The sequence below is a fragment of the Microtus ochrogaster genome, chromosome 5 (genome assembly GCF_000317375.1).
Source record: "Microtus ochrogaster isolate Prairie Vole_2 chromosome 5, MicOch1.0, whole genome shotgun sequence".
NCBI lineage: Eukaryota > Metazoa > Chordata > Mammalia > Rodentia > Cricetidae > Microtus > Microtus ochrogaster.
Window position 1 is genome coordinate 21943583 of NC_022012.1, and position 12739 is coordinate 21956321.

Sequence of the window (12739 nt, forward strand, 5' to 3'; positions counted from 1 at the left end):
AATGGGATTGGGCTGGAGAAAGGAAGGGACTTAGTTGGAATTTTCTGTTACTGATTGAACAGCCCCCCCCCTGTCTCCCCCCCCCGCCCGCCAGGGCGTCATGAAGTCAGGGAGAGAGTGACTGTGTAGTCTTCTTTTTCTTCTCCCCTCCCCCTCCCTTTCCTTTTTCTCTTGCCTGATGCAAATCAATAGACATGTATTCACGGTCTAACAAGACAGTCAGGAGAGAAGAGTAGCCTTTTCATTCCAGAAGGGGGAGAAGCCTAGACAGAGAGGCAGCGCCACACAGAGAGGGGAGGAGGACAGGAAACGTGAGTGCAGTTTAAGAGACTGAGAAGGAGTGGGCAGAACAAGCCAATCAGGAAGCTACAGAAGCACCAGGGCTGGGCCTTGCCTGCACCCTTACTGCAAGCTCTGTGTGTTCCTTCATCTCCTGCTCTTCACCACGAGAAATGGGGAGCGGTCATCTCTCTACTAGATAAAATAGTTTAGGTTTTCATAAGAACTATTGACAGTGGGGTTTGCAAAGATGAAAATCTGGTGTGATTTTCTTTAATTCAGTTGCCCCTTGGCATCTACTGGTCTTGGTTCCAGGCCCCCAGTGGATGTTAAGATCTGAGATACTCGGGTCCCTTATGTAGAATGACAGAGCATTGGCATGTGTTATCTACCTACCGTAGACTTCAAATCATCTTCAGATTACTTAAATCACTTAATACAATGTAAATGTTATGCACAGAGTTGTTATGCTATGCTGCTTGGGGGAATAAGAAAAAAAAATCTGCACGTGTTCATCCAGTCATAGCCTTTTCCCCCTGGGAAATTTTGTTCTGAGGCAGTGACGCCCTGGATCTGGAGGACAGGCTTGCATCAGGCACACACACTGAGTGAAACGTTGTCTGATGTTGAGAGCTTAGTTTTAATGTTTGGTAGAGTCAGTCTACCCAGTTTTTGAGCCGTCCATGAATTTGGATACTACTAATGTGGTCAGTGACCACTGTAGCTATAGTCAAAGGGGACGTTTATGTTGGGGTGGGTGAGTAGAGGAGGCCAAAGTGTTGGAATTCAGACTTTAGTCCTCTCTTGAATCTTTGATTTGTTGGCTTTTGGTGTATACATTTTCCTTTCATGTTCTCTTTGCTTTGCTTTGTGGGAAGTAGGGTTCATTAACCCTTGCTCTGCAATCGCTTCATGTGGGGGAAGCAAACAGCTAGGCCTCTTGCCATTCTCGTCTTTGCTGCACATCTCAGCAGCTGTAGCCCACGTGCTGCTGACACCCGGCTGCAGGGCTGGCACTGCACACCTGAAAGCCCGGTGGTCCAGGCATCGAGACAATTGGGTTTGCCATCTTTTCTGATTAGGGGCAACTAGGAATGTGACTAATATGTGCAGTTAACATGGAGGCCCGGCCTCTGGTGTCTTCAAAAACCTAGTTAAAATGATAGCAAAGGTTTGGAAAGGCATAAGCTTCGAGGATTTGAAATCTATTAAGAGGAAATAAAAGGGGAAAAGAGGAGGGAATTTCTTTGAGAAAGGAACAAGGATGGGTGACAGTTTAGTAAAGGTGGCTGTGATTTAAGCATCTGCGGAAGAACCTAACAGCCAGAGCTCAATAGATTTATCCCCACAATGGCCTCAGAAAAAGAGATACACAGTATCTTGGAGGACAGAAAGTGATGAATTGAAGGAAATTGTCTGTTAGACATTTCTGACCCTAGCATCTTCCGATTCTGCCACTTTAACTTGAAGCAGAGATTCCGTGTTTGAAGGAATGGAAAAGAGGCCTCCAGGATCCACCAAAGGAGAGAGGTCAAGCACTGACTGAACACAGAAAGGTGGATCCCAAAGACTGTGTTTGCTGGGCCTTCTCCAGAATTGTGACAGCCAAGATTGGAGCCTCCTGGCAAGAGAAGGAAGGACTCCTGCCTGGAGAAACATGCCTGGCTCAAGATAAAAAAGACCTCTAGCAATAGCCCTTGGCCATTCAGGAAAAGAGCCAAAGGACAGCTCCTTGCCTGCTCATCTTTCGAGGGCCCAGCAGTAGATGGGCTCCAAGGAAGAACAGAGGTTCCAGTCAGCCTTTCACTGCCTTTCTTGAAATATAACCGGAAGGCCAAAGATCACGAGAGAGTTGAGGCAGCCTTCCTGCATAAAAGACAAAGACTAACACAGATGAGCTGAAAGAGGGGCCCAAGAGGCGGCAACTGTGATGGCAGCCAAAGGAACTTAGAAAGACTAATTAACATCTTCAGAAAGATATGAGAAGACACAGTAGCCAGGACCCAGAATAGGGGACTATGAAAATCAGGCAACAGGGAAGACTGTTTGAAATTAGTAATTTGAAAGTATAATTTTTAAGTCAGTAAAAAGTGTAAGTCAAGGAAAACTTGATGGAAAGGGAATCACAAAATATATGAAAAGCGAACCATATGACTGACTGTTAAGATAGCAGAAATCACAAAAAAACTAGTAAATATAGAGAGGGTTTGTTGAGTATCCAACATAAAAGAAACAGTGTCCATGTTTAAAAATATATGTGAACCTAAGGAAGTTGTGTATAAAGCAAATACCCTAAATATATGTTGAGAGAAAAATAATATCATTTTCATATAAAAGTAGCACTCATCAAGTGTTGATTAAATTTAGACAAAAATGAAAGAATTGGTTTTATAATTTAGAAGAAGGTGGTCCATGAGATGACCAGCAAATAAAAGTCCTTGCCATCCATGAAAGACAGATAACCTGGTTGTGGTCTCTGGAACCCATGATAGAAGGACAGAATCCATCCCCAAAAGTTGTCTTCTGAGCTCCACTCATGTCTTATGGCATTCATGTATGTGTGTGCGCGTGTGCGCACGCACGCGCACGCACACACACACACACACACACAGAGAGAGAGAGAACAAAAATAAAGCTTGAATCTCTTTACAAATATTTCAAAGGAATATTTGTTTTCAATCTATTATTTTATTTGTAACAGAACCAACTATATCTCAGTTTTTAATTAAGAGAATGGCCATTTTCAAATATGCAAAGTCTTCTCCAAGACCGTCTGAGCTATGCCTTCTCAGAATCTGTAAAGTGGTAGTTTCTTTTAAAACAAATAAGAGCATGAAGCTGGCTGGGCAGGGGGAACTAACATTGATCCCGAAAGGATGGGAGAAACACAGTTCATTAAGAAAAAGGCAAAATCAGGTCATAGCTGCCTCTGAGGGAGATGGGAGGCTTCAGAAAAAAGTCTTCAAAATGCTGTCCCCAAAAGTTACTCATTTAGTCAGTTACTGAGTTCTGCAGGATGCTTGGGAAGATCTAACGGGATGTCCATTAAAGAATCGAGCAAATGAAACAAAAAAGAGTGTAAGTTATCAACTTGAGCAGAAGCAAAATGATTTACTAGAAGGACAATAGTTGATACTCATAACACTGCCAATCAAAGATTGACTCATTCAAAGTTTTTGACAGATTTATTTTGGGTTAATGGGGAGGAGAGCAGTGGTGCTGATGATAGGCTCAGCACGGGCTAACCCAACATCTTCTGTGGTAGGGAGCCAGCCGGTAATTTTAAAATCATTACATTAAGTAATGGGTGATGAGCTAAGGGTGGTTCGTGCTTAGTGGAATATGCTTGATTTTTAAAGAAATAAGGAAACCGATCTCAGGGAAAACCCACAGCAGCTGAAAGCATGGGACTAGTGGCTTCTGAGTGGCAGTGTTCAGGATTCCGTTTTCGTTCAGTCCAAGTGTTAAGCACTGGTAACAAGATCAAACAAGAATAAATTATGTCGATTCAAGTGTTTTTCTATTTTAAAAATGTGTGGTGCTGACATCCATCTCCTGGCTTCATGTATTGAAGAGCCTAGAGTTCACATGGAGAGAATTTGGTCTTTGGAGTCAGATAGCTCTGAATTGCCTTAGCTTAGAGGGCCTTGGAAATCTCATATCCCATATGTCCATAATGTGTGTATTATAACATTCATTTGGTGGGAGCTGCATGCTAGCCAGCTCTCAGACAAACTGGAATGTTATGGATGGTCCATACGGGATATTTATTGTTAAGATTAACTTCACTGACAACCAAGATATTTTGTGAACACACAAACCATTTTAGGAAGCATCATAAAGCAATTCAGACCTGGTTCACAAAGACACCTATTATAAACAAACCCCAGAGACGGTGGAAGAAAGGCTTGCTGTTCCCGCCCTAAATTAGTCATTTAATAAATCATTGTATCTGTGAGTGAAGTAGAACCTTTCTGGCTTAAAAGAGTTAAAGTACACCTTTGGGAATCATGGTCTGGAAGACCCCAGTGCATTTTGAAATACGTAGAACTGAGATGGCAGAGTCAACTTTTAATCGGCAGTGGGTTCTCTCTCTCTCTCTCTCTCTCTCTCTCTCTCCATATATATATATATATGAGCTAAAACCAAACCAAAATCCCAAGTGTTACCATATCTGTGATTCACCCTTGCCTAGCAGGTTCCTCGTGCACCATCCATTGCCTGAGGCTGCTCGGAGCAGGGCTGGTCTCAGCAAAGAGGTTGAATGAAAGTGGGCCCCTCTAAGAGCTTTGCTGTTATCTAAGTTCAGGCCGTGCTTTGGAGATTTTGAATGAGCTGTTCTTGCTGCATTGGACAGTTTGGTCTAGTTCGCCTCCCCACCCTCCCCCCCCCCACACCTCCTGTCAGGATGCCAGGAACATTATTTCCGTTGGACCATTGTCTAACACTGGCCACACCTCCTTCTCCTGAGCTGAACTGCTTTCTGCTTTTCTGGGAGCCAATGTTTTTACATGCACTTGTCACAAATGTCATCAACGATATAATTGGTGGTTTGTTGTTTGTGTGAATTTTGGATAGATGAGAAGAACTTCAGAAATTTATGCTATTTCCTACACATTACACGTATACCCAGGCCACGGTAGGCCTATAGCGTATGTTTCATGAGTGACTGAGTGAACAATTGCATGAAGCCCCCAAAGGCAGTTTCCTTAAAAAAAAAAAAAAAAAAAAAAGATGCTGGGCTACATGGTTCACACTTATTCCAGCATGAGTATGAGGAGACAGGAGCTTCTAGAGTTCTAGGCCAGACTGCAGTCCATAGTAAGTTGAAGGCAAGGCTGGGATACATAGGAAGACCCTCTCAAAAATCTCTCTACATAAAATGGTGTAAAAGGGAACAGCGGATCAGAAGAAAGCTACACAGCTTTGCTCAAGGTAGGTGAGTTTGCAAAGAGGTGGGACAAATCACAAACACATTGGTGAAAGGGCGAAGGCCCCACTTCTACCCACCCGCCTTTCTTAGGAAGAACCAGCATGGCACATGAACAAATCCGCTTGACCTCTTTACCGGTTCAAAGGGTGAAGCCTCACAGGGGTGACTCTTGACTTCCCATACAAACTTCTCACTTCCAATTGGCTTGTTGCTAATATTTTATTGCTATTTAAATACAGTTTGATGATTGTTTGCTTTGGAAGAAGAAAAAAAAAACCCAGAAAGTATAAAATTCTTATGATTTACCCCAGAGAAGAGAGCAGTTCCCTGAGTAAGTAGGCACTGAAGCATTTTTATTTTTATTTCTACTTTTAAAGAATGCTTAAATGGACCCAGTAGACCGGAATCTCTCTTTTCAGAGTTGGTGCCATCTATTGATTAAATATGCATTTAGACATTTCTACTTTTTAAGAAAAAATAAGAGACATATGTTTTTGTCATATAATAGACCTAGAAGAATTGATCAGTAAAAATACATATTTATGTGGTCTTTATAAAAGATTTTGCCAAGCACACAAATTAAAAAAAAACAAATTATTTCCTGATCTTCACTGATGTTTTTAAAGTGTGAATTTAATTAAGAAGTCTCTCCCACCGGTTAGGAGAGGGGGTATTAGCACAAACAGATGCTAATGTTTTACATCAGTTTTGTGGTGCCAAGGACTGAACTCAGGGTCTTGTACACACTAGGTAAAAGTTTGGCCACTGAGCCGTATCTGCTGCCCTAATAATTTTGCAAACAAAATTATTCTGGCCTGGTATGGTGTCTTACCACTGTAATCCCAGTACTTGGGAGACTGAAACAGGAGAATTGCCCATGAGCTTAGGTAACATAGTGAACCACAGGACAGGCTGGGCCACAGAGTGAGGCCTTTCTCATTACCGATAAGACGACATCACATTGCTAGTGGTGACACTGCCAGAATCTAACTCAGGTTTTTCTCTTTCCAAAGTGAATTTCTTCCTAAAAGGAAGTTATCCTGTTATAAACACTGCAATTGTATTGAATCCGCTAAAGAGGACAGAGTGAAAGAACTTCAGCCTTGAAATGGAGTTGGAACTTTCTGCAATCTGTTCTATTTCCATTCTGTGGAATTGGATGGCAATGAGGTTTAGTGAGAGCAGAGAGAAGGCAGCATGGGTTTGCCGGGTTTGTGCTTACTCCATTAGAAGTTACCGCTGTTCCTGGCCTCCAGCAGCTCACTGTCTGCTAGCGTGTTGCTGTAGACTGACTCTTCAGTTCCCCACCAACATCCCTGTGGGGGAAGCATGGTCCTCTGTGCTTACTGTTGGAAAGTGGTAGACCCTTTAGAGGAGGTTATCTATCACTGGAGTGTACCCTTGAAGGAGACGGTGGACTTCTAGCCTCTTCCTCCTCCTGTTTTTCAATTCTTTGGCATGATCAGGAGTGTTTGCCCTCTGTCACAACTACTACTTTGGTTTGATGCTTTAAGCATCAGATCAAAAGCTTCATATGTGCCTAGTCATGGCTGCAGCATCCAAAGCTGTGAGCCCAAATAGCCCTTACTAAGGTGATGATCCCAGGAGTTTGTCATAGTGACAATGGATGAAGAATACAGCCTGTACTCCTGCTGCTCCCTGTAAGGAGGCTGTGCTGAGTGCCCCTCACAGTCCTGTTGTGCTTAGGGAGAAGTTGGTGTTGCAGTCTCTGGGAGGACCAGGAAGGGGTTGTGCCCAGTACTCCCTGGAGTCCTTAGGTGCTCAGTGCACAGTTGATGCTACAGGGACTGTTGATCATTGCAGAAATTCCTTGGTGCTGTGCAGGAGCTGAGGGTACCTAGGATCTCAAGCCTCTCCTCTTTCCTCCCCTTTTCTGTCATCAGCCATTGTAAGAGGTGATGACTGGCTGACTCCCAATCTTGGGTGAGCTGTCCACAACCTTGAGGATGCTATTTAAACCTTCTGAGTTCTGTCATCTGTGCTGTAAGGACAGTACGCCTCCATCACTATTGTTTTGAGAAGATAAAAAAAAGAAGACGCATAAGGCAACTGACATAGTCCCTTGTGTGTAGGTGATTAATATCATGCTAACGCTCAGTGTTACATGGGCTTGAATTTGGGTTGTCTCACTCACTAGCTCTATGACCTTGGATAAATTACTCAGCTTCTCTAAACCTCAGTTGCTTCATCTCTCAAATAGGCTGAGGATTAAATGTGATGCCATATCTGAAGTCCTTAGTCAACCGGGGGTTAATGAGTCGCCCGAGCAGTCTAATCCTTCAGCACCACATCTGGGCCACATCTTTCTTCTCCCAATGCCACCAGAGTCTATCAGACCTGGTCTATGTCTGCTAAGATGAAGACAGTCTATATTTCACCACAACATTTCCATAAATGAATGCCTCTCATTCATAGACTTTCTTTTCTCAAAAGGAGATTAACTCTTTCCTGGCATCGCAGGGACTCTCTAAATTCCAGGTCTCTCTTGCTGTTTCTCATAAACTCCCCAGTGTCTCTCTTGGCTTTTCTAAAGGCCTTTGTGTACGTCTGCCAATACCCCTCCTTGTCTGTCCACTTCCTTTCTGGGGCCTATCTGATCCCTCCCTGCCCTTCAAGCTTCTGCATATACCAGAGGACTCAGGACTGCAAATCATTGTTCAGAATTTCAGTCTGATACTGTTCTTGTTCAGAGAATCCATAGATTGGTCTTTTTATGTGTGACATGTTTCCCAACTACTGGCTCAGTAGAAAGCAACTCTATTATGTAAGGTATATTCATTATCTTCTGTATATCGTCACTAATACACTATTCCTTTTTCAAAAAAGAGGAATCTTCTGATATATTATTTGGCTTTTGCAGATTAAAAACAAACAACATTCTTCCTAGACCCAGCCTTGGAAAAGCACTTTGTGTTAAGCAAGAACTTCCTAAGTGCAGTGATGATGTTATCAATTATTGTTTGGAAGGCGGGAAATGATCAATTGTTCTGTTTACTTAAAGACTAACCTCTTATTTTCTAGAAAGAGTGAAGTTCTATTAGGTACAGAGGAGTTGTGTGCGTCCTCCACTTCACTGAAACTAATTTTATGGTTGTACAGACCCGGGTTTGAATCTAAACTCATTAGCTATGGAATATTCCTCAAGCCACTGGCCGAACTGAAATCCTAGGGCAGTGATGTCTATAGGGTAGGACCCTGGTGGAGACAGGTGAAATAGCACTTGTACATCCCGTCTCATTAGGAGGGGTTGGGAAGACATCACAGCAGCAGCCAGGAAGGAAGAAGAATGTTACCTGGAAAACCACTCACACATCAGCAGTGGAACATATGCACAGAGCTAGGGAGGCATGCCAGCAAACACGGGGGGCTTTGGAGAGCACCCCACTGCTGTTCTCATTGCCTGTTCTTAAAGTGCATGTGGCATGCCAGCAGTGTGACACTTCTCTTCTGAGGAAGGCTGAATGGAGCAAGTGCTTTGCCTGCATTCTGAGCTGTAGAATTATGGTTCCTATAAACTGTCATTTCATGGAGGCAAACTGGACCATGGTACAGAAGGTTAAAGAAAAAAAAAAAAAAGGACGGCCAAAGTTATAAGAGTCACTGTGACACTTCCCCGTCTGAGGACTTCTGCAAGTTTATTCTACCTTTAGTCTTAAAACTGGCTATGTCTCTGACTAAGTATGCTGGGATCATGGAAATTGTTTGGGTCTTTTGTCTTGATAGAATTCCCGAGTGCTCTAATTATGGGGAGCTGGCCAATTCCCTGTATCTTTGGTGAGAAAAAACCCTAATATGCCCGTCTTCCTGTTGGGGAGCTGGGTTGCTTTCCAAGTACTCTTGCTGGTGGGCATGGGGACATGGTGCTTTTGAACAACATCTGGGCTTTCTGTGACTTGCAGTTCTGGCTACATCCTGGCCTGGAGACCAGGAAGGGGGAACGATAAGGCCTTGGCATGGGCATTTGTCAATTTCTGCCAGAAAACAGCCTTTTCCTCTTCCTTGTGTCTTGAGCCCCGCTGGGGTAAGACCTAGGAAGGGGAAGGTATCAGATCCCTCCCGCTACCCTCCTAGTAGCGGGTGTGCCCATGGGAGGCACACTGGCATGCTCACACAGATCCCAGCAGTACTGCTGCGCGGTGAGGGGGTGCGCAAGGGGCAGGCTTCAACTCCCCTGGGAGTGGAGCCTTTCCCAACAGGAAAGTCTCCCGTTGTCGCTCAGGAGAGTGAGTGGAGCCAATGCGTGCCTTGGAGGTGGTCTGCTGGGTGCCCAGTGAAGATTGGTGCTGATGATTCTTACCAGTTGTGTGTGTACGTGCAAGAAAAAAAATATCAGAGACGCTGTCTGCCTGCTCCCATCTCGCGCGCGCTCTCTCTCTCTTCTGCTCTCTCCCTCCCTTTGCAAACATTGGATTTAAACCTGCTCAGAATTCAGCACAGAGGAAGCAGCCTCGGGTAGCAGCAGCAGCAGCAGCAGCAGCAGCAGCAGCAACAGCAGGAGCTAGCCGGGCCACCGCGCGCCACAGCCTCGAGATGTACCATCCCGTCTACTGGATCGTCTTCTCGGCCACCACTGCCCTGCTCTTCATCCCAGGTACCCAGGGAAAAAAGGATGTTTTTCTCTCAGGGCGATGGTGCGGTGCACGCGGCTAGGGCAGAAGGGGAAGAGGGAGAGGCAAGGAGGAAAAGAGGGAGTGCGAGAGGCATGTGAGTAAAGGTAGGCTTGCCGCGTGCACGCACACAGCACACACACACACACACACACACACACACACACTCACTCACTCACTCACTAGCTAACTGGCTCACAAGCACACAGATGCCCACAGCACGCGAATTGTTCCCTTCCGAAGAGCTGGGTTCGAGATCTGCACCGTGCTGCAAGACGCTGCTGATTATGTGAAAGGCACAGCTGGCATTGGCTAGTTGTGTTCCCAGGGGTGACAGAGAGGTGCTTAAACTCTGGGGTGCAAAAGCCTTCTTGCGCTTCTGTTGGGACCTGCAACACGAACTGGCATCCTGTACTGGTCTCAGTCTTTCCGAATCTCTGCGTCTCTGTTTCCCGTGCTTTTTTCTTTCCTCCTTCCTATCTTTTCTCTCTTCCCAAATGCTCTCTCCTCTCCTCTTTTCCTCCCTTCACAACCCTCCCCTCAGTTCCTCTCTGCATCCCTTCTCACCCTTTCATGAATTCACTACTGCATTTTTTTTTGTCTTAACACAATCCTTCCACCACCTCCTGCCCTTTCTTTATCCTTCTACCAAATGGGCAGATTGTGCCTTTGAAATACACGGATCTCCCACTTTCTCCTTCCTACTCCTGACATCGCATCAGAGGCATGGATTTCCCCTAACACATTTGATCGGTTCAGGAAAGGTTGGGGAATCTACTGGAGTCTAGAGCCCCTACCCTGGGAAGGGATGGTAATGCTGTGCTCCTTTGCACAGCACTTGCTTATGTGGGAAAAATAAATCTGCAGTGACCAGGTAAGATGCGGCAATCCTCCCCAGTCGGTCTGCTAGACTCCGTGCAAAATCCAGCACGTCTTAATAGGGTTGGTAATTGCATTGGAGCCCTCTGCAAGCAGAGGACCATGCCTGCAGGCATCTTTCACACAATGCTGAAGGGGCTGGGGGAAGGCTCACCAACATTTTAGGCAGTATCAAAGGGTCTCTGGGTCTTCAACACTAAACCTCATCCTGTAGGGGCATTTCTTCCTTTAAAATTTTTTTTCTCTTGTTGCAAATTCAGATACATGTTTTCTGTTAAACATTAACTTAAACTGAAATTCCCTTACATATGTACAGACATGAATGCTAAGATTCTTAACCCTCATATATACATATTCTTAAGTAAAACACCCAATTTTTTTATTTTATATTCAGATTCCCTTAGTCCAGGTTTCCCCCTTTTTTTTAAATATAATTTTCTAAGGTACTTGTAAGCTATCATAGAAAATTAGAAAATAAATTGAATTTTATTGGGATGAAAGAATGAAAGAAGAGAAGATTGAATTTAAAAAGAAAGATATCCCATTTGTCCTATTAAATATTAAATAAAAGTTTTAATTAATTTGGAAATTTTATGCGATACCCTAAGTTTTGAATTGTATTTTTCGGAAAAGAGATAGATTCTGAAAACCAAGTTCCCAGATGTCATTTGGGGCTGGCAAATTTAGAGTTGGGAGGGTGTCTTTTCCCTCTTCTGGAGTCTCCAGCATACTGGGGTGGGGAGAGGCCACAGGCACTGCCCAGGGCTCAGTACCTTCTTGAGCCTGGTAGAGGGAGCCAGGTGGGTGCCTCTGAGCCTCCGAAAAAAGATGAACTTTCCTGAGAGTCCAGAAAACTCACCATAGACTGATTGCTCCTTCCAATGTGCTTGTGGGGCCTGGATTAGGACCTTCTCCAGGAAGGGGTTGGGGGGGATGGGTGAAGGACATGTTCTTCACCCATCTGAGTCTGAGTTAACAGGGTCTCAGCATCCTTCAGGGCTGTCTCAAGGACAAGGACAGGGAGGGAGGGAGCCCAGTGGGCTGAGGCTGCTGAGGTTACAACCCACCTCACCTCAAAGTAACCATTGGAGCGAAGGTTTCCTTTAGGAATAGGCTAGCCCCCTAAAGGACGATTCACCTGCACTAGTAGGGAGCTTACAGATACATCATCCCTAAAACCGGCTACATGAGAGGAGCCTACACTTCAGCTCTTGAACCCTGAGTATGAGGGCAGGCTTGACAGGCAAGCTGCAGGTTCTTTTTGAGAGAATAGGACAGACAGACATCAGCCCGGAGTTACCTTTGCACTGGGATGCAGGTTCTGCTCCCTACCCTGAGGGATGCTCTTACCTGAAAGACCTGGATTAGGAATGAGGAAAAGCAAAAGTGGAATGAGGGGAAAGAGCATACCTGAGGTCTCCAGCAGGATCCGAACCTGGAACCCATCTGGGCCCAGGAGTCCTGTGCCTCCTCATGTCTCACTTCATTTACTTACTTCAGCGTCTTCGAACTTTTTCCTTATTTTTTTTTCTTTATTTTTAATCCCGCTTTTCCTGCCATGAGGTTAACACCAACTCCTTAGCTATTTACTTTCCCAGCATGGAGAAGCAGGCGAATGCGATCACAAAATCTTGCCCTGGTTAGGCATCCGTACCATGGCATTCTGTAGCTTATCATTTCTTCACAAAAACACCTTTTCAACTCAGAACCATTTTTAGGTTAATGCTGCCGTTGCCTCGCACCTCCCAGGGGGAGGCAGATGCTCATCAATTGTTTTGCTAGGTAGAATCTCTAGAGTGGGAAGACAGTGTAGGGGCAGACGATTGAGCTCACACTCAAGACAGGACAGGGATGTAGTTGGCAATGCGTCATGCTAAGAAGCACAGTCCTGAGTCCTGGGCCTCCAGGGTGAGAACGATAAGGCTAGATTGGTTGTCCTAGGCAGAAGGAAACATTGGGGTCTGTTAAAAGAGTGTGTGTGTGTGTGTGTGTGTGTGTGTGTGTGTGTGTGTGTGTGTGT

At 44.8% G+C, this 12739-nt stretch overlaps 1 protein-coding gene across 1 annotated transcript in view; it reads left to right on the plus strand.

Moving 5' to 3' along the window:
- The first annotated feature begins 9327 nt into the window (after nt 1–9327).
- The window catches only part of Opcml (opioid binding protein/cell adhesion molecule like), a 1135312-nt gene continuing 1131900 nt past the window's right edge, over nt 9328–12739 (plus strand). Inside the window, exon 1 of the mRNA XM_026779033.1 lies at nt 9328–9824. Within this exon, the coding sequence (XP_026634834.1) occupies nt 9764–9824 (61 nt within the window). The 5' untranslated portion in view covers nt 9328–9763. The remainder of the gene's footprint in view (nt 9825–12739) is intronic.